At 35.3% G+C, this 23469-nt stretch overlaps 1 protein-coding gene across 6 annotated transcripts in view; it reads left to right on the plus strand.

The window, feature by feature from the left end:
* The window catches only part of SETD2 (SET domain containing 2, histone lysine methyltransferase), a 113592-nt gene that overhangs the window by 42536 nt on the left and 47587 nt on the right, over positions 1-23469 (plus strand). For 3 of the 6 annotated variants that reach the window (XR_009048858.1, XM_057706762.1, XM_057706760.1), the window contains exons 6-12: positions 1343-1466; positions 2656-2733; positions 4165-4262; positions 6328-6454; positions 13485-13619; positions 14389-14508; positions 16084-16746. Coding sequence is in view for 3 of the 6 variants with exons in the window: in XM_057706762.1 (XP_057562745.1) it covers positions 1343-1466; positions 2656-2733; positions 4165-4262; positions 6328-6454; positions 13485-13619; positions 14389-14508; positions 16084-16746 (1345 nt within the window). In the remaining 3 variants the exon portion in view is untranslated. Of the gene's footprint in view, positions 1-1342; positions 1467-2655; positions 2734-4164; positions 4263-6327; positions 6455-13484; positions 13620-14388; positions 14509-16083; positions 16747-19401; positions 19570-23469 lie in introns of all 6 variants that reach the window. The other 3 variants (XR_009048859.1, XR_009048860.1, XM_057706761.1) reach the window with 2 other exon arrangements.

Consider the following 23469-nt stretch of genomic DNA (forward strand, 5'->3'; position numbering starts at 1 on the left):
GAGCAAAGCTGCTAGTTAGTGTTAAAATACCTTGACAGACTCCACCGAAAAACCAAGCAAATCCCTACCAAAACCCTCCAGTTTTAGGCTGTTGGAATGGAAGGCAGTGCTGTCAATGTTGGCTTAATGTTATTTGATACCAGATGAGGCTTCTTTTTTTTGAGGGTGGGCAGGGGGTAAAATTCACATGATATATTATTAACCTTTTTAAAGTGCAGAGTTCAGTGGCGTTTAGTACATGCATAATATTGGGTAGCTATCACCTCTGTCTAATTCCAAAAATTTTTATCACCCCAAAAGGAAACCCCTTACCCTATTCCTATTATGAAGAATCTCCCTATTGCCCCCTTTTCCCAGCCCTTGGCAACCTCTAAATCTGCCATCTCTATGGATTTACCCATTCTAGATATTTATATGAAATATGTGGCTTTTTGTTTCTGGCTTTTAAAGAAAGTGTTAGGGCATGTTTATTTTTTCGCTGCATGGCTTGTGGGATCTTAGTTCCCTGACCAAGGAATGAACCCAAGCCAAGGCAATGAAAGCACCGAGTCCTAACCACTGGACTGCCATGGAGTTCCCAGGGTGTGTTTATTTTGAAAGGGTAAGACAGGACTTCTCGGTAGGTCATTTCAGGTCAGAACTTGGGAGTAAAGCATAAAGAAGGAGGTAATATTTGAAGTCGTTGGTGAGAATGTGCTTTTATAAAATAAAGGGAAAAGGAAGAGACTGAGAATTAATATCTTCAGTAGAGAAGAAATAGGTAGATGACCACAAAAGAACAATCAAGGGTAGAAGGTAACTGAAAGAAGCCAAGGAGAGAGCTTAATCATGATTGTTGATAAATGCTAGAGAAAATTCACAGAGAATGCAGTCAGAGGGAAGGTATATTTGACCTTTACTTATCATTAGAGACCTTGGAGAATAAAGGTAGTAGAAGGGCTGCTGTATTTAAGTTGCCTTCTTTTTTCTTAGGACATAAAGCCTCTAATTTTTCATTGCTTCCTATTTCTTCACAACTGTTTCTCAGTTTGTAAATCATTGTTTTCATGATAATATAAACCAGACTTGAAAGTTCATTTTAATATCTAGTGAGAGCAAGGATACACATTTTGGTATATGTATAAATTAAAACTTCTTAGAGTCAACGTTCTTTGAAAAGTATTAGGAAGGAGAAAATTAACCTCGATTATATACTAAGCACTTTACATATATTTTAATTACATCTTGTGTAATAGCAAATCTGTCCACTTTACAATAGTTCTTTAAATTCATTGTTTTTGCATGGATGTGTTTTCCATATATCTCCTAGGCAGGAAATACTGTTTTCTTTTTCTTTTGCCAGGAACACCTTTGTCCTGGAATATTGTGGAGAGGTACTTGATCATAAGGAGTTTAAAGCCCGGGTAAAGGAGTACGCACGAAACAAAAACATCCACTACTATTTCATGGCCCTGAAGAATGATGAGGTAAGTGGCATGAATGTGTTTGTTTTGAAACACATCTGGAAATTGTTGAGTTCGAAAGGGGTTATTGATATGAACTGATCTCTAAAATATATTAGGTGACAAAAATAAGGAGCTGACCAGTATGCGTAGTTTTTTTCTGTTTGCTTACAAAAAGGATGAGGGAGAGGGAGGTAATCAATATTGATATTAAAAATGAAAGCTGAGAAGTTGAAAATATTTTTTATTAAGCCAATTAAAAGTGACAATAAGCCTATTATATGTTGGCACAAATAACAAATGCTTTTATGAAAATTAAGTATTTTCAGAAAAGTTTTTATTTGTTCAGTGAGGAGTACCATTTACAAATCTCTTTAATGTCTGGCTTAATAGAATTTAGCTGGATTCTCATGTCTGCCTCTGTATTCAGTCTGGAAATGCAAGTTGTAGGGACGTATCCCAGGACCTGCTGAATCTCACTCTGAGGAGTGGGCCCAGCAAGAGTTTTAACAAGCTCTCCAGTGGATTCAGATACATACTCAAGTTTGAGAGCTACTGCACTCTGGTATCACATACATTTTATTTTTTTATTATCCTTTCTTTATAATTATGGAAAACATATTTTAAGGGTTATTTCCTCTACTGTCTCAGATTTTGCTAATTCGTGATTATGGTTTTCTTTGTTTTCATCTCAAACCATTAATTTTCTTTTTTCTCTTTAAGAACTTTTATTGAGATACAACTGACATACAATAAACTGCATGTATTTAAAGTGTACAATTTGGTATTTTTTTTTCTTATTAGTAATGTATATATGGCAATCCCAATCTCCCAATTCATCTCCCTGCGCGCCCTCCCCGCCCCCCCCCTTTTCCCCACTTGGTGTCCGTATGTTCACATGCATTTTAAAATGAGGTTTTAAACACGTGAAGTAAGATTGGAATATAATAGGATGTAAGAATAGGTAAAAGAAAATGAGACATTGATAGATATGGAGATAATATTGCCCATAGGTAAAATGTTGATCTTAGCAGTGGATCTTTCTGAGGAAGAAATTGGATATTTGTCACTTTGATGTGTAAAGTAATATGAGAGAGTTCTCTAAAGGAACGGGGGATTAGGGATAAGGGTCTTAAATTTGCCGGACACCTTTCCTTTGCAAAATGCACATATATTTTAAGGTCTCATTTTTAACTCTTATCATTTTCCCTAGATAATAGATGCCACTCAGAAAGGAAATTGCTCCCGGTTCATGAATCACAGCTGTGAACCAAACTGTGAGACTCAAAAAGTAAGTTGAGGTAGATTTAGAGTTTAGGGTATTTGTTCAAGACTTCTGTTCTGACTATTAATTTTAGATTCTGTATCAAAGGTGCCCATGGATATTATTTTTTTAATCATTTTTCTTACTCTATTGTTAAAATTTATTTTGAAATAAGTTTAGATTTATAAAATAATAAATAGTGCAGAAATAGTACAGAGTTCCCAGGATAGCTAGATATCCTTCACTAGCTTCCCCAAATGTCTACATTGAAAGTAACCATAATACAATTACCTAATCCAGGAAATACTATTAACTATTAACTAGTCTAAAGACCTCATTCAGATTTTGCCATCTGTCATTTTTCTGGTCTGGGATCCAATCCAGGAACTCCAGTTGCATTTAATTTGCCCATAAATTTTAGATATTGTTGAAGGTTCCACAATGAAAAACTAAATTTTAATTTTGATGAAGTCTAGTGTGTACTATTATATTCAGCTATTATATCAGATTATATATCGGTCTTATCCAGGTACCACATTTGGTGGTTTTAATAATATTTGTAAGGGACTAAATGGCCATAGATGAGAGAGACGATAAGTGGTATGCATGTGGGTATACTGCTCCTCAACAAGGCCAAACTAATAGCTCTTAGATATAGCTCTTCAAGAACTGAAACATATAATGAATAGGAGAACCCCGTGTGGAATTATTTAACCTAATTAAGTTCTGGTTCTAGTTTTGCCTGCAGCTGGTGACCACATGTCTAGCTGTGAGACTCCAACTGTACTGTGTCCCTTCACCTCTTTAAGTCTGGGTTTTTCATCATCAGTAACGTTTCAAATGGTCTGGGCAGGAGCTCTCCAGTCAACTTACATCTTAAATGTTCTGCAACTACAAGGTCCAATCCCTGTGTATTTACCCCCATTTTAATTTTTGAGTTTTATGCATCTATTCTGATGCTTCCCTTCCCTTTCTTTACACTTAGCATTATGATCGCTACTGTATGAAATTAAACTTCTGGCATCCTTGTTTCCCTGTTTCCATGCTCCATTTTATCTTAGAACATAGTTATTACTTTTAGCATAATATAAGGTAATACAAATTTGCCTGGTACTCAGTGACACCAGGCATTCCCTATTTGCCTGTTTTTACTACAAGCAAATCTGTACTGTTTTGAAATGTGTATTAAGATAAGTTAAAGTAGCAGTTACTTTTATTAGAGGTAAACTATAGATGGTATTCATCTGGTAGCTCTTTAAATAAGAGTGATACTTAAGTTTTTTTGTTTTGTTTTTTTTTATTTCCCCATTTGCTATTTGGAAAAGCCTTTATTGTCTAAAGAGGCACATGCATAATTAAGGCAGATGATGATGATCTTAAAAAAAAAAAAACAAACAACCCACACACACATAGATTAACCAGTTACTAATTTATTTTCTTTTAAAAACAACATCTCAGTGGACTGTGAACGGACAACTGAGAGTTGGATTTTTTACCACCAAACTGGTTCCTTCAGGCTCAGAGTTAACATTTGACTATCAGTTCCAAAGATATGGGTGAGTATTAATTCTGTTCTGTTTTGCTTCTTCTGATGGGGAAATAGACTGTTCTGATATAGGAATCTAAAACTTAGATGTGAATTACTAAGAAGCTCTATGTACTGTCAGTTCTTATCTGTAGTGTTCTCTTTTAGTTTTGTGTATTTTCTTTCTGTATGACACTTCAGGCCATTAAGGGATATTGTATGGGAAACTACATGTTCCTCTCAACTTCATGCTGCCTTATTTATATAAGTATGTTTCTAATTTAATTTTAAAAGTTTTTATTATAGAAATGTCAGCAGGGTATGTATGTCTATAAAGAGAACAGTATAATAAATCCCTGTGTAGCCATAACTCATCTGTCATTTATCAGCTCAAGACTAATCTTGTCTCATCTATACTATATTGTACTCTGAAAAATAATTTTTTACCTAGTTCTGTCTACCAAAACAAGTAACTGATGCAATAGCACTGAATATCCCTAGCATTTATATTGTGGTTTTATAAAACCCCACTAAGAGGAACAGGGTTCCTTGGAGAAATGTCTGGTGTCAGATTTGGGACAGGTATTGAACAAGATGACTCTGGATTATCTCCTCATACTAGAAAACCAGTTATAAAAGATTAGGAGGGTCATGTCAGAGTGACTCAGGAGTTAGCTTGAATAGAATCTCACCAAAAGTGGGAGAATTCTTATTAACACTTAAACATCCATAAGAATAATAGCTGCAAGTGGTTTGAAACACACTGTATAAAATCCATGAGTTTTGTTGATACTTTAAAAATAAAACTGAGTTAGTCATAATTGAAAGGAACCAATTCATGATTTTGAAAACTAATTTGTTTTTTTTTTAATTGAAGTATAGTTGATGCACAATATTACATAAGTTACAGGTATACAACATAGTGATTCACAATTTTCAAAGGTTATATTCCATCTATAGTTACTACAACACACTGGCTCTATTCCCTCTATTGTACAGTACATCCTTGTGGCTTACTTATTTTATGCATAATAGTATCTCTTAATCCCCTATCCCTTTTTTGCCTGTTCCTCTTTCTCTCCCTGCTAGTAACCACTAGTTTAAAGAGAAAAAAAAAAATCAAGCATTTATCCTGCCTTTCCCAAGTGAATTTTTGATTAAACCAAGCAGTTGGTGAGAGGAAGTTCTTTATAGAGGTTATTTTACAAATAAATGAAGCAGTAATGGTATCATCATTTTTCAACACCTCACGAACTAATGGATCTGGGCAATGGTCAAGTATTCTGGGGCTGATCAGGTTCTATGTAGGGCTCCATTTTTTTTTTTCTCTCTTGTATTCGTACTGTCCTCTTTGAAAGAAGGGAAACTTGAAATCAAGTGCTGTTTGTGATTCCCTGCTATATTTATCAAATATTTTTGTGCCTCTGATTGCTACTGTTATATACTAAATCTATCAGCTTAGTTTTGGAATCATCATGTTTTCCTTTGGTAGCTCTGGTTGCAGAGTAAATAAATGGCAGAGGTGGTTTATACCCAGGGCTGTAGACCTAGGCTCGTGTTCTTTCCTCCACTTTATCTTGACTCTGTGGTTACATCTATTTATTATTATATTTAGTAGTGTCTCATCCTTATGTAATGAGAACTTTTAATAATCACGTTTCCTTCTAAGTGTCCTTTACTAATTATGCATTTTATATCTGTATATCTTTATAATAATACATTTTGTTCTGTGTGCCAGTTAAATATTTACGTATAAGTAATAGATGTTGATCTATTTAGGCAATTTTGTTCTTAGCCCAAATAGGTATATGATCTCTTATTTTCATACATTAGTGGAAACTTGCATAAATGTAGAAGTTACTTATTAACTTCTTGGCTAGTTTTGTCTAGCTAATAAAGGAAGAATGAAAAAAGATTGACTGTTTTTTTAAGAGCAATTTTCAGGCATTTCCATCAGCTAGTATCAGGTTTGTTGGTGTCTCTTAAAGTAACTGTTCTCTTCCTTTAAGCTGGGTTGACTTTTCTCTTGTATGTAAATGCTATGCTATCAACATTTATGGCTTGCTTTCCCATAACTGACATCTTTCCTTGAACAGGAAAGAAGCACAGAAATGTTTCTGTGGGTCGGCTAATTGCCGGGGTTACCTGGGAGGAGAGAACAGAGTCAGCATCAGAGCAGCAGGAGGGAAAATGAAGAAAGAACGATCTCGGAAGAAAGATTCAGTAAGTGTTCCATTCTTCTTTCAACTTTCACCATGTGCATTTTAAGAAGGGAGGTTGCTTCCCTGATTGAACTTGGAAAAGTCAAACTACAACCAGAGAAATTCAGGGTCAGATGAGATAATCGTGGAAAAGAAGTACGATTGCTATTTTTATTTCATAGAGATTAGACTTGGATACTGAGAACTATTGAAGTCATCTTTAAAACACACAGGCTAATAGTTTTTGAGAGCCTGTAAAACTCCTAATCTTACGTATAGGTAACATGTTTATCTGTTGGCTCACGTAAGTCTGATCTACATTCCTAATCTTTTAATATTGTTTTCTTTTGTTTGCAAGTGTTCTTAAAATCTCTAAAAATCCCCTTTGGAGCATAAGTTGAGTTTTGAGAGGTAACAGGCAATCCAAGAGTGAGAAAGGGATAGTCTCAGATAGTCTTTTTATTTAACCCATTAGAACAGTGGTTGATAGCCTTTTTTCTACCCCAGTTCACCTGAGTCACTATTGGAGGTGAGTGGTATCTTGCTATTGAAGGGCTCTTAAACTGGAACAAGAGTTTTGTGTTGTTTTTAAAAACTCCCCTTCCCTTTTTCTGAGGATCGCTTTGTCACAGCAGTGTTTCTCTGCCTCAGAACCACCTGGCAGGGTCCATCGTGAAAATACAGATTTGGGGGCCTATCCCTAGACTTATGAATCTTAGTGGAGGACTAGGAGGAACCAGGGGGCCAGAGGTGTTAGCCAGCAAATTCACCTGTGATTCTTTTGCAATTAGCTCATTCTTAGGCTTTTCAGGAACCTATACTGTTAAGAATTATAAATGACAGCAATCTTACTATTTAGTTGAACAGATAGAATACATAAGGCAGGGATACAAGTATAATAGTTAAAAGGTGATGTCAGTAAACCCAAATTAATTGGAGAGAATTAATTTTTGAGAATCTGAATGCAAAAAAGAAGACTTAGATAGCAGGAAACATTGGAAAAGGCTATTTAAAACTTTTTTTTAAAAAGGACCAACAAAGGGGTCATTTAAAAAATGCAAAAAAAGAAAGTTTATAAGAAACACCCATGCTTCTACCACCCAACATGAACAAAGGCTCTTTAGAGTATTGTTGCTTCAGCTCTACTTTTTAGAGAGCATATATATTGTAGTTGTGTGCCAAGCACTCTAAGCTTCTGACACATTAACTCATTTAATTCTCACAACATGCCCTTTAAGTTAGGCACAAGGATCTTCCCTCTTTTACAGATGAGAACAGTAAAGCACAGAGAGATTACAAGGTCACCCAGTAAGTGATGGGAAAGAGCTAATCTAGCTCTTTTCTTTGCTCTTAACCGTATTGAGTTCCTTTGTGTAGTTTTAGAAATGGTATATATATTTCTACAATTTGTCTTTTACTCTTATTTTAAAATTTGATCCATGTTGAGAGAGGTGTGTGTGTGTACATTTTTAACTGCTGTAAAGGTTTTCATCATGTAAGTTTATTTACATATACTCCTAATGATGAACACTTGTGTTTTCAAATTTGTTGCTCTTAATGTGGCCATTAATATCTTTGCACATGTCTCTTCTGTACATGTTTCTTCAAGGTGTATCCATGGAAGTGGGATCACTGGGTCATAGCCTGTTAGCTTCTGGACTTGACTGTTACAGGAAATTTTTCTTTAAACTTCATTAAGATTACTTTTATTTCATATAATTGATAGCTTACCAGAACAACCACAAAATAGTCGTTAAACATGTTGACCTAAGCTAAAATCTCCATAAAAGCTTCCCTTTGGCTATTTTCTGTTTTCAAAACTACATTAAAAACTGCTTTACTGGTGAGGACTGCTTTTGTAATGTGATGGTTTCTTGGGTGGTATTATATATATTACCATCATAACAATATCAGATAGCTTTCTACCTTCCTGATAAGATTCAAGAATAACCCCAAGGAACCAAGATGTAAGTATTCCTGGTTTTTCCTTGCTTGTTTTTATTCTGGTAATAGTGTGTCCGTATCAGTATTTTATGGTATTGTTGACTAAAGTAAATGTAAAGTGAATCTAGTCATTTGGTGGGCTGAAGTCATGGGTTGCTCTAGATGTGAATTTGAAGCTGTTCTGGAACCAGGGATGTTTGGATGAAACTCTGCCCTGATAGAGGAATGACCCAGAATGAATTTTGGTCCCCAAAAGGGTCGGTCATTTGTTCTTGACTATAATGAAGAGTTTAACTCCACTTTAGTTTTAATTGGATTGTCTCCTGCTGAAATTCTGGTTGGATACTTAGATTCTGAGTTCTGGTCAGGTACAATTGAGTAGAATCAGAAAAGTAGCACCTCTTGAAATTCCCAAGTGTTAGGGAGTTCCCTGGCACTCCGGTGGTTAGGACTCAGTGCTTTCACTGCCATAGCTCTGGGTTCCACCCCTGGTCAGGGAACTAAGATCCCATAAGCTGCACTGTACAGCAAAAAAGAAAGAAAGAAAAATTCCCAAGTGTTGGTTTTGGGAATGCTTTTGGGTAGGGGATGCCATGGAGAGGAAAAGCAGCAGTTTAAAATACAGTTTTGCGTATTTTTACTCTTAACAAGAATATGTTAATGGCACTGTAGTCCGCACCTGCCCCCCCCCCCCATATTAGCCCTTGATTGGTAAACATTTCTTATTCTTTGCTCTTATGATTGCAGCAGTGTACATACAGTTTATCCACTTAAAACTGTAAGCTCTTCCAGGACAAGTGATTGTCTTCCTTGAGTATATCACAAACTAGGTACTTAATTAAATACTTAGTTGATGGATGTATAATAAATCCCTACTATTATCTGATATTATTTGTGATTTGTAGTTTGTAAAGTATAAACAGGAAGTAGTCTGAAATTTACCTTAATCTCTTTTGAGTTTGTGAAACAAATTAACAATAACTAATTTACACAATAAAGAGGGTAAAAAGCCACATTAAAGAGGAAGTAATTGCTTTCAGCAGATAACAAACAAATCCTAGCATCCAGAATAGAGTTCCATCTAATCAATAAGAAAAAATAGCCACAAAAGAAAAGTAAACAACTTCGATAGACACTTCAGTAATCCAAATAGCCAGTAAACATATGTAAAGATGTTCAGCCTCATTAGTAGTCAGGGGAGTAGAGATTAAAACTACTGTCAGATGTTATTTGCATACTCACCAGATTGATAAAAATTAAGTCTGATGATACACGGGAACAGTAGATCTCATACACTGGTGGTAGAGGTGTAAGTGGATACAATCACTTTTGAAAACACTTTGGTGTTATGTACTAAAGGTGAATGTACCTGTACTGTATGAGCCAGCAGTTGCACTCCTAGGTCTATAACCGGAGAGAGACTTGTTTAAAATGCATATCAGGAGTCACAGTGGCATTACTTACTTTAGAAAAAGTAGAAACACCTCAAGTACCCATTAACATTAGTATGAATAAATTATAATGTAATCATATGAAAAAACTACTCATGAAAATAAAGAAACTTATGGCTTTAGGCAACAACATTGATAACTTAAAATGTAAAGTTGATTGAAAAAGAACCATGGCACAAAGATTTTTTTGTCCAGTGTGGTTTCATTTCCATAAAGATTAAAGTAGACAAATTATAATATTTGGGGATTTATATATATGTAGTAAACCTATTTTAAAAATCAGAACTATTTCCTAAAAAGTTAGGTGACATTATCTCTAGGAGGGAGAAGAGAGGTATTATAACAAGGAAGGGGCACATGGCGCATTTCAGGAACACTGGAAGTATCCTCCCCCTCCCCTCACCCTGCCCTTTTACCTGAGTGTTGGTTACCATGGATATTGCTCAACTGTTTGTTTATTAGACCTATTTATTTACTAATTGTTTATATACTTTTGTATATTATATTTTATCAAAATGTATTAACAGTGGTGCTTTAGACCCATTAAAGACATACCCCCAAATACTAAAGTATTAATAAAGAATAAACATTTTTCTTGGACTGATTAGGTAATTAACAGAATAAAATTTTAAGTGTTATAGAATTGTGTATATACATATAAATTTCCAGATATCTGTAATTACTTATTTATTTTTCAGTAATTTATTAAAATACATCCTAATCTCCTTATACTTCTATAACGTTTTAGTTACCACATAGCCTTTTTGGAGGGTGGTGATCCATAAATGAAAAATAAATACTTTTAGTAAATTTAATGAAAGCAGTCAATGTCAGTCATCTCCCAGCTTCCTCCCCCACAGATGTCCTAAAGTTATTAATTCCACAATTGATTGTCTACTTCAGTGCCCCAAATTATGGAAGCCGTATCGTATCACCACTAGGATTGGCATGCTTACTTTTATGTATATCAATACAACCATTAAGCTTATTATTATAGTAGGAATGTTCAAAGGTTGTTCACCTTCTGTATTTTGTTTGCAAAATTTTATTTATACTTCAGCTTCTACATTTTTTACTGTTTATTTCCTTAAGAATGCTACTTTTTTATATCCCAGTAGTGCATTTTTTACAGTAATATCTACTCAATTTATTGAATGAATGAAAGTAACAACTAAGTTTTGTTTCTTACTTTTCAGATTACATGCCTGATTATGAAAAGGAAATAACCCCAAAAAGAAATATTAGCTTAGTGAATATTTGCCTCTCAGAACTGTCAAAAGAAGATTCTTGTGTTTGAGAGGGAAAGTAGAATTTTAAAGCCCTTGGTCTTTCCTATGCTAATCCTGTGGAATTTGGGACACAGGAAATTTTTACATTTAGGATATGCAAGGAAAAAAACATCTTTAAGGAAGTTGTCTTACATTAAGATTTAACTGTAAATTGGCTTGTTTGTTCATGTATTTAATCTATTCAAAACTTAAGAAATGATACTGGAAATGAAAAAGGAGGAGCCTCAAATGTACTTTTTAGAAGGAAAAAATGAGTTAACGTATCTTGAACTTCTTGCAGGCAGCATTTTATATTTCCTCATTGATTTTTGTTCTATACCATAATAAGAGTTTTGGGATATAATATGAAGTAGAAATGTTTCAGTGCCTTACCTAAAATGAGTGAGACACTTAGCCAGTTAAGTAACAGAAAATTTCAAGATTTTTTTTTCTTTTGGATTTGCTTTTCTTTAATATATTGTCAACTCATTCTGTATTTTTTATCATTTTGTGCCGAGTTGATTTAATGCTATGGTAATATCTCTTCTCCTTTAGTCTGTATCTTGTCTAGATTTTATCCTGTTATTGTCAGACTAATTATTCTCAAATTCCATTTTGAGCTTATTATTCCCTTTTTGGGATTCAGTAATAGAGCTCTCTTACTTAGTCCCATCAAATCCAGATTCTTTTATATTACATCTGAGATGTTCTAACACCAGCCTTCTTTTTGATAAGATTTTGCTCAGTTCCTCACCACACCTTATACACTCCAGCCAGGCTGAGCTATGCACTATCATAATTTTCCATTTCCTTTTGTTCAGACTTCTCCTTCTGCTTACCTCCTCCTTCCTCCTTTTGTATTTATCTTACCTATTTTTCTTTTCTTTTTTTTTAGCATCTTGGAAAGTCTTTATTTATTTATTTATTTATTTATTTATTTATTTATTATTTATTGGCTGCATTGTGTTTTCGTTGCTGCACATGGGCTTTCTGTAGTAAGGGTACTCTTCACTGTGGTGTGCGGGCTTCTTATTGCTGTAGCTTGTCTTGTGGAACACGGGCTCTAGGTGTGCAGGCTTCAGTAGTTGTGGCGCATGGGCTTAGTTGCTCCTCGCATGTGTGATCTTCCTGGACCAGGGCTCGAATCTGTGTCCCATGCATTGGCAGGTGGATTCTTAACCACTGCGCCACATGGGAAGCCCTCATCTTACCTATTTCTAACCCCACTTTAGTGAATTCATTTATGGCCACTCTCATTTTAAGCACTTCTTTCCTTCTTAGACCTCTTAGGTTTTTTAACATTAACATTTGTAGTTAATGCTTCATTGTTTGTTTTCATATGAGTCAATTTTATCCCCCCAATAGTAAGCTCTGTAAGGGCATCTTTGTGTCTTTTATAACTGCTACAGCACAGCTAGAAAACAACCTTTCGAACGTTGATTTTCATTGCTGTTGTTCTTTATTATTTAATATTTTTGGAACAGAGAATTTATGTAAGTTATAAAGCATATAATTATGCTTTATATGTGCTTGTGAGCACTTCTCTGCTTGCTTCTCCCTGCATAGTCCCTGGAGGATACCACCATTTTGAATTTTGTGTCTTACCTCCCTTGCCTTTTTAAAATAGACTTTTCAGATATGTATCTATAAAAACTTTGTTTTTGAGATGCAGATTCATACAGCATGCAGTATTCTAGAACTTTATTTTTTTTTTAACATAACATTATGTTTGTTAAGATTGATAATTTTGTTGCATTTAGCTGCACTTGATTCCTTTCATTATGTGAACATGCCAGTTTATCCAGCCTGGCCACAGGCATTTGGGTTGTTGGCAGTTTTGCTCTTATGAATAACTGTTCAGTGAACATTCGTCTGATTCTCTGAGTACACATGTGCAGAAGTTTCTCTAGAGTTTATTCTTAGGTGTGCAACTGCTAGGCATAGAAGATACAAATATTTTATTTTTCAAGCTAATGCTTTATTTTTTGTGACATACTTTTCACCTGATGTAATTTTTTTCCTCCCATAAAGACAGATTTTTTTGTTTTGCTTCATTGCAATGTCTTTAGCACCTAGAACTTGACATATAAGTGCTTGGTAAATATTTGATGAGTGAATGAAATGCTTTTCAAATTGATCATACCAATTTGTATATTCATTAGTAGTGTATAAAAGTTCATTTTGATCCACATCTTTGCCTAGACTTGATATTTTCATACTTCTTATAATATAGTGAGTGTTATATGGTTTCTTACTGTGGTCTTAATTGCGTTTTCCTTATTACTGGGGAGGTTGAGCATCTTTTCAGGTTGTTTGCTTTTTAGATTAGTGGGTGTTCTGTTGTTGTTGTTGCCGCCTTATAACCAGATGTTTTTCCTTGCTGTGGCAGGTGGATGGAGAGCTAGAAGCTCTGATGGAGAATGGTGAGGGTCTCTCGGATAAAAACCAGGTGCTCAGCTTATCTCGGCTAATGGTTAGAATTGAAACTTTGGAACAGAAACTTACCTGTCTCAAGCTCATACAGGTGAACACTTTGATATTCATTTATTTTTTATTTCTGAATTTGAGGTGTGACATTTAAACTACAATCCAAATTGATAAATGGAAAAGGAATAATTCTGATGAGAAGAGTTACTCTTATTTTTAAAATGGATATGTGAGTTCTATATGACTGAAAACGTGTACTCTGAAAAATGTCTTAAGAGTTCAGCATCGTTTAATTTATTAGTGGATATTGTGTGTTTTCTCTCTAGTCAGAGAACATGGTGGAATTTTTTTTGTTTGTGTAACAATTCATGGCACTTGATAGAGGTTCCCCCCCCACCCCCAACTTGATTATTAGCCTGCCAAGCCCATTTTTACCACAGGATCTCAAAGCAAGGAATCATATTTACTCCAGTTTAACAGTAATCATATTTACTCCAGTTTATTAAATATTCCATAAGAAGTTGGATAATAAGAAAAGATTAAAAAACTTTTTTTTTATACTTTTAGCTTTTTCAGTAAAAATGGTGAATATAATTTTTTTCTTAGTCCTTCAGAATTGAACTTTAGTAGAGTCCAGGTTGACGTTTTAGGAATCAAAAAAGATTATAAGCTCTCACTTTAAAGCATTTATTAATGCATAGTTCTAGTAGTGTAATCAAAATAGAATTTCTAGGTTTCTTTGTGAATATAAACAAACTGCTTATTCCTTTCTTTGGGCCCTCCTTAATGCTCTCTCTGGTATTATTTGTCTCTCTCCTCCAACCCCCCCCAATACCCTGCATCCTGCTTCCCTTCCGCCATGGAAGAACACACACTCACAGTCTTGCCTGAAGTCCTTTTTGGAACGCCATGGGCTATCTTTGTTGTGGATCTGGATGGCAGAACTAGGTGATGGCCGGGAAAGTAACCAGAAGCTTCAGGAAGAGGTCAGTTCACATTCAACCTGCTAGTTTCTTAAAACCACTATATTTATTATTTAGGTTGAGGGTATTGTGATAATATCAGTGATAATGAATTTAGCACTATATTTACCATCTGTATTAAATAATTATGTAATTTTATCATCCCATTATCATTCCTATAACTGTAACTTTACATACACCTTGTGGAAGTGAGTTTGCCCAGTGGTTTTCCCTGTGGTATCTTTTAAAGCTTACCACTACATAGTTGGGCACTGCAAGAGCAAGATATAATAGTATCATAGTTAAGTGAAAGATCCAGTGTGTTGCTAAAACCATAGTTTTGAAAAGATAGGAAAACACGTGGAACTGAAATTCTGGGGTTCTAAAAAATTAGCGAAGAGCTGAATTCTGGATGGCAAGAGTAAGAACATCTTGAGGCATAGTGTTTAAAAAGATCTAAACAAATGTTCATTGATAGCGTCATTAGTGGAATTATTGATTTATACTGTCCCATGAAATACACAGTATTTTCTAACTTGGTTTAAATGTAGTTCTTTTTAATTTTTTTTGTTTTTTTTGTTTTTGGCTGAGCTGCACAGCATGTGGGATCTTAGTTCTCCAACCAGGGACCGAACCCATGCCCCCTGCAGTGGAAGTGCAGAGTCTTACCCACTGCACCGCCAGGGAAGTCCCTAAATGTAGTTCTTTTTAATCATAAATTCTAATATAATGCCAAAGTCATTTAATAATATACTTTTTAAACAAAAACATGGGAGTGGGCAAATGAGTGATTGTCTTGCCTCCATCCTTCTCTCAGGAGATTCAGCAATAAATAGGAGTTGGGAAGCCTTGGGGTTTCTGTAGAACTACAGTGGAAGAGTACTTTGGAAGAATTTCTTGAATTTCAGTGTGTGGGGGTGGTGGTTATCTCAGAATGAAGAGAAAGTCTCTCTTTGCTAGACAGCTGTTTGTCAAAGGCTGAGGGGGTTAAGTAGTATCTGAATTTTTTTTTGTGTATACATGACATTCAAATATATATTATTGCATAGTTCCCATGCCTTTATCACAGTCACTTGGGAAACTTTAGAAAAACATCCCCAAGATGAGGTCCAGTAGTGTTTATATTTTTAAAAAATCTACCTGGGTTTGAGAACTACTGGTGGAGAATTTTCATGGAATCAGTCCTGTTTGCTGCATGAGCAGTCACCTGCTCCACGTTTTATTCTTGCTGGTCGGTCTTAGTAAACACTTTTCTGGGACTTTGATGGCGGTCCATTGGTTAAAACTCTGAGCTTCCACTGCAGGAGGCACAGGTTTGATCCATGGTTGGGGGAACTAAGATCCCATATACCTCTGAGTGCAGCCAAAAAAATAAATAAATAAATAAATAAAAAATAAAACACTTTTCCTTCCATACTAGAGGAAAGTAATATTATGACATTTATATTCATCTGTGGTTATAAGATTTAGGTCTTAATTTAATAAGACAGTTAAAAAAAAAAACCACTACTTCTGCAGAATTGATCTGAGTCCCATGCAGAGGTTTGAAAAGTCAACTGTATAAAGTGATGTTTTTTTTTTTTAATTGTGTTTAATCAGATTATAAAGACTTTGGAACATTTACCCATTCCTACTAAAAATATGTTGGAAGAAAGCAAAGTACTTCCTATTATTCAACGTTGGTCTCAGACCAAGACTGCTGTCCCTCAGCTGAGTGAAGGAGATGGGTATTCTAGTGAGAATACATCACGTGCTCACACACCGCTCAACACACCTGATCCTTCCACCAAACTGAGCACAGAAGCTGACATAGACACCCCCAAGAAGCTAATGTTTCGCAGACTTAAAATTATAAGTGAAAATAGCATGGACAGTGCAATCTCTGATGCTACCAGCGAGCTAGAAGGCAAGGATGGCAAAGAGGACCTTGACCAGTTAGAAAATGTCCCTGTAGAAGAAGAGGAAGAGTTACAGTCACAACAGCTACTCACACAGCAGCTGTCTGAATCTAAAGTTGATAGTGAAATTGCTGTGGAGGCCAGTAAGCTACTCACATCTGAACCAGAGGCTGACACTGAAATAGAACCTAAAGAGAGCAATGGCACAAAACTAGACGAACCTATTGCTGAGGAAACACCATCCCAAGATGAAGAGGAGGGTGTATCTGATGTGGAGAGTGAGAGGAGCCAGGAACAGCCAGATAAGACAGTAGATATAAGTGATTTGGCTACCAAGCTCCTAGACAGTTGGAAAGACCTAAAGGTAAGAAAACATTTCTGTTCATTTTAACCTGAATTACCCAGATTTAGAGGTCCATAAACCAGTCAAATTACATACTTTTCTAGCTATATGCATTTTTGAAAAATGGAATACTGTCTTTGTCAGCTAATTATAAATGTCTTTATAAATAAATAATGTCTTTTAAACCTTGGCCAGAGATACCAGCCAAACTAATATACAAATGTCCCCTTTTTCATTGCTTACAAAAGTATATCATAACAGTAAATTCAGTCATTCAAGTGGTCTTTACATTAAAAACAGAAATCCTTTCAGTAACAAACATGATTCTACATTTGAAGAGTATGTAAGAAAAAAATGAATGTTTAAAATAATTGGAAATTAATTTATTGGATTAACTAGAAATTAATTAAAAATAAAATTAATTGGAAAGCCAAGGTAAGTTAGCAGCTTCTCATCAAAAAATAATTGAACATAAATATCTGTTACAGTAGAACAACTTTATATGGAGCTAGTTCATATTCAGTTTTATTATTGTTTCTGAAATAGGCCTGCTTTTAAATGCCTGTTTCTTTGGCCAAAAGATGTTATCTACAGGAAAAATAGAGAGTTCTGGAACCCTTACATCTAATACTTACATAATCACTTGTTAAAGTATATAGCATGATTTGCAGGGTTTTCTTTTCAGAGAACCCAGTCTGGGTCTTAGATAAACACAGAAGTGAATAACAGGATGAGCCTAGGAGAGAGATGGTAAATTTTGATTGTTAAGTGATTTGGATCTGGGATCCACGTCTGTTACAGGTCCTGGTACAGGTTACTACCTAGCCTCTGTTTTTCTGTTACTGTTTTCTTCTGCCAGAGGTGAAGCAATCAGATAAACCAAGAATACAGATTTGCAGCAAAATGGACAGCTGAATCCTCTGTGTTCCCAATTATGACTACTAAGCTCACCTGTTTCATCCTACCATTTGACCCATAGGGAACTATCCTTACACTGAGCAGAATGAGTAGTTGGTTGTCTGTGCACTGTGCTTATTTTTTCATCTGTAATTTACTGTGTTGAGACCCTTCTTTAAGTATGGTGTGGTTTCAGCTCTCATTTACCCATTTGAGCTCTTACTCATGCTACTCTTTGATCACTTACAGTTCAGCATAAACTCAGCTTTATTAAGCCTTATGAAGTCTGACCTTTTTATAAATATAAAAGGAAAGATTTAGAGTAAATCTGTTTATGATACAACATGTGAACGCAGGAGCTGGAGTTGCAGTTAATTGAAAGAGCTGCTGGGATAGTCATTTGTGTGAACCTTTATTTAAGGCCTGCTTTGTGAGGGCACAGGAGTCCCTGGAAGAAGTCCCTCCTGTGTTTGGAGACTGCTAGTAGAGCCTGTACTATGATTGGCTCAGTAAGGAAGGTGGAAATGGAGACAAGCACTGAGATGAAGATAAAGAGGCCTTACAGACATAGTTTTATACACAGTCGGGTTGTAGACCTAGTAGTTCACTTTTGCTTGAGAAGGCTCTGGTTAATACAATTTTTAAAAAGAAAAGAAAGACATGATCATCTTAATTTCTTAAAAACCTGTCTCTTAAAATCTGGAATAAGTAAATATTTTTGTTTTTCTACATGGTAGTTTTTTAATTGTGATGATATAAATTAAATTACTCTTTGGGATATCCTTAACTCAATTAGATATAACTGGACTTTAAACTCACACTGCAGACATAAATTTTTTTGAGTCCTACAAAATTATTTCTTCCCCTGCTTGTTGTCTTCCCCACTCCTATCTGTAAGATCGAAGTGGTTGCACAATACTATGTAGATTGATGATCCTCTTGGCTTGAGGTTAAAAATTTTATTTGTACCTAAAATATATCCTTCTTAAATTTCATACTTTGAATTTATCCCAATTCTTAGCATCAAGGAAGTCATTAAATAAAATCCTACTTCTTCAAACTTTATAGTTTGCTCTGGAATCATTACCCATCTAGAACTGCATTACTGAGAAATGTTTTTGCTTGACTAAACTGTGTTTTGTTATGCATTGGTGCTGGGGTTCTTAATTCATCTATCATTCTAATTAACATTTACCATGGTTCTAATTTCAAAACTGATTATAGTTGTCCTTAAAAAATATACTTTAGCTAAGGAACCCGTGATTTGAACATGTTTTAGAGAAACACCTTGACTTGATGTGATTACTATATATCCATCCTGTTCCCGGCATTGAAAGAGTTAACTACTTCTGTCTGACTTCCACCTATGTGTTCAAGTAGACATTGGCAGAAAAGAAAATGTATTATTCAACCAACCTTTGTTAAGCACCTGTTGCCAAGCATGTGTTGGTTGCTGATATTAATTCCAAGTTTATACTAAAAAGCATTTATATAAGATTGTGGTTATGTTAGCCACTCCAAGCTTCCCTGACTTTCCCGGGCCACTGTAACAGTACTGGACGTGTGTTCCACTTGGCCTTTCTACATACTGGATGGAGTGAAGAACTAAAAGAGGTTGCTTCAGATTTCTTAATCTTGATTTTGCTGTGAAGGCAGACTGTAGGGATCATCAGTAAATGAAAGAGGGTGGGAGGGAAGGGAATGAAGCTTCATGAATTACTCTTTGTCCTCCCAGATCTGATGATGATCCCCCTTGTAACTTGAACCATTTCCATCTAGCTTCTCAGGGCAGCAAGGAGCTTGTTAACATCACCAGCTGACCATGTGTCTCCTTTTCTCAACTCCATTTTCAACTTCGTGCTGAAGAAAAACAAGAACCTAGCGTGCATTCTGTGAAGAAACAGGAAGATGGTTGGGAAGTTGGATGATGCATGAAAAATATAATAGGTGAAAAGAGGACAGAGGTGGTTAACTCACTGGCGCCGGCGTTATTTTGGTGCGTCCATTGCCGACAATGGATGTCGTTCTGGGAAAATCCCGACTCCTGGCGAGAAAGGATTAAGTGAGCTACTTTTTCTATACCTCTATACACAGGACCACTGCCTTGGCTCCACAGGGCTTACACATTTTTGACTCCTAAAGTAGACCTCAACAAGAAACATAACTTAGCACATTGCTACACATGAGCATGTGTTCATTTTCACATGCAAATTTAACTAGACTACATTTTCAGCAGGGACATGTGCATATATTTCTGTTTGTAAAAGGAATTGTTGTACATCACCCCTCATGCTGAAAATATACCCTAGACTTCACAGGGCAAAACAGCTGGTTTATAAGTCATGATTAATTGTAACTTGACTGGAAAATCTTCATTCATTTGGATCATGAGAAGAAGAGGTAAGGTTCCTATGAATTTGGCAAGTTTTAGTTGCAGTTAAGCAGCTGAGAGATTGTGATGGCTAGTGATTCCAGAGCCTCTCTTATAAACACTTAGGTTATGGGATGTGTGTCTGCTTATAATGAAGTCTGAGTAGGTACAATTACGTCTGGATTAGATGGTTTAGGGACATTTTGTACATGTGATAAGTTGGACTTCTCTTAAGGACCATCCTTATTATCTTTTTCATCTTTATCTCAAGACATTATCTTTAATTAACCATATTATTTTCCTAGAAAGTTAAGCATTGAACTCTCTACAGAAGTTTTAAATAAAACAGAGAGTTACTCAACTGAAGAGTTTTGAGTCTGGAGGAGTTCCCTGGTGGTCCAGTGGTTAGGACTCTGCACTATCCACTCATGGGGGACCGGGTTCTATCCCTGCTTGGGGAACTAAGATCCCACAAGCCATGCAGCAGAACAAACCAAAAAAAAGTTTTTAGTCACTGCTTGGAATTTCGGTTCCTAACTAATATTATATGTGAAATCTGCTATGCAACATTTCAGAATTAAATGATGTGCCTTGAATTTCTGTAATAAATTTCAAAATCCTTAGTAGAGATTATTCTGTATCCATAAGGATCAATGTTACTTATCCTTTTCTTTAAAATTCAGAATTGCCCCCAAAGAACACTATTTTAGGTACCACTGTGTTGAATTTTTGTAATAAGTCTCTCACTTGATAAAAGGCAAACATGGTCTAAAACTTATTAGTAGTCTGGTTTTTTTATTATCAGATAATAATTTCATCTAAATTACAGGTTGGCTTAATGTGCCCCACTGCCTTTTTTGTAAATGAGTTTTTTGGGGGGAGCACAGCCAAGTTCGTTCATTTACATACTGTCTATGGCTGCTTTTGCACTGCACTGGTAGAGTTGAGTAGTTGCATCAGACTGGATGGCCAACAGAGCCTAAAATATTTACTGCCTTGTCCTTTACAGAAGAAATTTGCCAACACCTAATCTAAATGATAAAGTACAGAATCTGGCTGCTCTAAACATTCTGATTTTGAATGAAATCATTTTGACACTTTATTCTTTTGAGCGAGCTCTTAATTCTATTTCCCTAAAGACATAATGACCATGTTTCCATAGCCCATGAAGTTATTAAAAAAAAAAAAGTCTTGACTCTGTTTAGGAAAAGTTACTTTAAGTGATTTGGATGTAAGACTGTCTGAGAAGTGGGAGAGTATATACATTATAGAATTACTGGGCTAGAAGACACCTGTAAGGAATGTTTTTTTTCCCTGAGGACCATGATCAGGTTAGTCAGAAACTTGAGACTTTTTTGAATACAGATAAGTTGGTATAATCAGTTTTATATATAACCATAATGAAAATATATAAATTTTCCTTCCTAGTGTTCTTTTAACTTTTGATTCTGATGTAATTTCAAACTTACAGGAAAACTGCAAGAATGCTATTCTTTGTGTATTCTTCATGTAGTACACATTCCAGTGACAAATTATGTTAAAAACAGTAAAAATTCCTCTAAACCCTTAAAGCAGATTCCCCAGCATTAACATTTTACCAAATTTAGCATTTTCTCTAATTTTTTTTTTAACTTTTAAAGAGTAAGTTACAGATATGATGACCACTGCACCTAGATATTTTAGTGTGTATTTCCTAAAAACAAGGATATTCTTCTTTATGACTTCAGCGTGCTTACCAAAATCAGCAAATTACAGTGACACGGTACTATTAATCTGTTGAACAGACCTCATTCAAATTTTGCCAGTTGCACTTAATGTCCTCTGTAGAAAAAAAAAAAAAATTCTAATCCAGAATCTAACCTGAGATCAAACATTACATTAAGTTGTATGTCTTTAGTATCCATTAATGTGGAATAGTTCCTCAGTCTCTGTCTTTTATAAACTTCACATTTTTTAATATTTTAAAATTTTTTAGAATATTCTTCAATTTGAGTTTGTCTGAAGTTTTGTTTGGAATGTTCGTTTACCCCATTACTGACCTTGTCAACTTTGATCACTTGGTTAAGGTGGTGTCTTCCAGGTTTCTCCAATGTAAAGTTATTATTTTCCCCTTTATAGTTAAAAAGTATCATATAGGAGCACCTTTGGAAATAATAAATACTCTGTTTTTTGTGAAATTTATCCATCCAGTGAACTTGCCTGAATCTCATACAACTATGATTGTTAACAAATGGTGATTTTCTTATCTATCATTCCTTTTCCTGTATTTCTATAGTGATAGCAATCTTAACATGTTATTAAAATTACTTGTTTAGATGCTTGTTTCTCCTCACAGGACCATGAGATCTTCAAGGGCAGAGACCATTCCTTTATCATTGTAGTAAGAGTTACTTTTATCATGGTGTCTTTATAGTAATGATTGTAGTAATAAGTTACTACTTAATAATAGTGAAGGACTATTCTGTGTCCCCACAATCTGTGCTACATTTCAGTATCCAGAGTGATTTTTTTGGAAATATACATCCGTTCATGTCAAAGTCCTATTTAAAACTTTTAAATGGTTCCTCATTACACTGTTAAATACATTTTTCTTAACAAGGCTTGTATACTATGACATAATATGGTCCTTATTTATTTATACATTCACACCTCAAGCGTTTCTAGCCTACCAGTGGGACAGTGCTGCTAATGTTCATACACGCACAGATGCGCACGCACACACACACTCTCATTGACTCATTTCTGAGAAGACTTTCTTTTGTTTAGATATCTCTTCTAATTTAAGTTTCCTTTTCCCTGAAAGCCATTCCTATTCCTCCAAGACAGAGTGTTCTGCGTTTTCTATGTGCTTTCATAACATCCTTTCCAGTGATAGCAGAGAACATTTCATAATTGTACATTGTACGGAGGCAGCACCTATGTCTGTCTTGGTCACTCAGGTCTCCCCAGGGCACTGTGAGAGTAGAGTATGTAGTTTGGCACTTCATAAATATTTGAATGGTGAAGTGAAGAAGGTGATACCACACTGCTGCTTTTTTTTTTTTTTTTTAATTTTGTGGCCACACCCTGTGCCGTGTAGGATCTTCTGTGACCAAGGACTGAACCCACGTACCCTGCAGTGTAAGCATGGAGTCTTAACCACTGGACCATCAGGGAAGTCCCGATTCTTCTTGAATCCATAGAGTGTATTTTATTTGGTAGGTGGTCAGAATATACTTGAATGAGTGTCATGTAATCTTTACAACCCTGTAAAGTAAGTGGTGGTGGTATTTTTATTAATTGTAAAATGGAAACAAACAGGCCCATGAGGTTATAACTTTAAGTGATATAGCTGAAAATTAATTCAGGTCTTCTGATTTAAATCCTATATTCTTTCCACTCCTTTTTCTGATCGCTACATAGGGATTGCTACATCCTTGCTAGACAATTCATGTAATTATGTATCTTTGCTGAATACTTTTCAGATTTCTCTCAAT

Source organism: Hippopotamus amphibius, chromosome 13 (genome assembly GCF_030028045.1).
Source record: "Hippopotamus amphibius kiboko isolate mHipAmp2 chromosome 13, mHipAmp2.hap2, whole genome shotgun sequence".
Taxonomy (NCBI): domain Eukaryota; kingdom Metazoa; phylum Chordata; class Mammalia; order Artiodactyla; family Hippopotamidae; genus Hippopotamus; species Hippopotamus amphibius.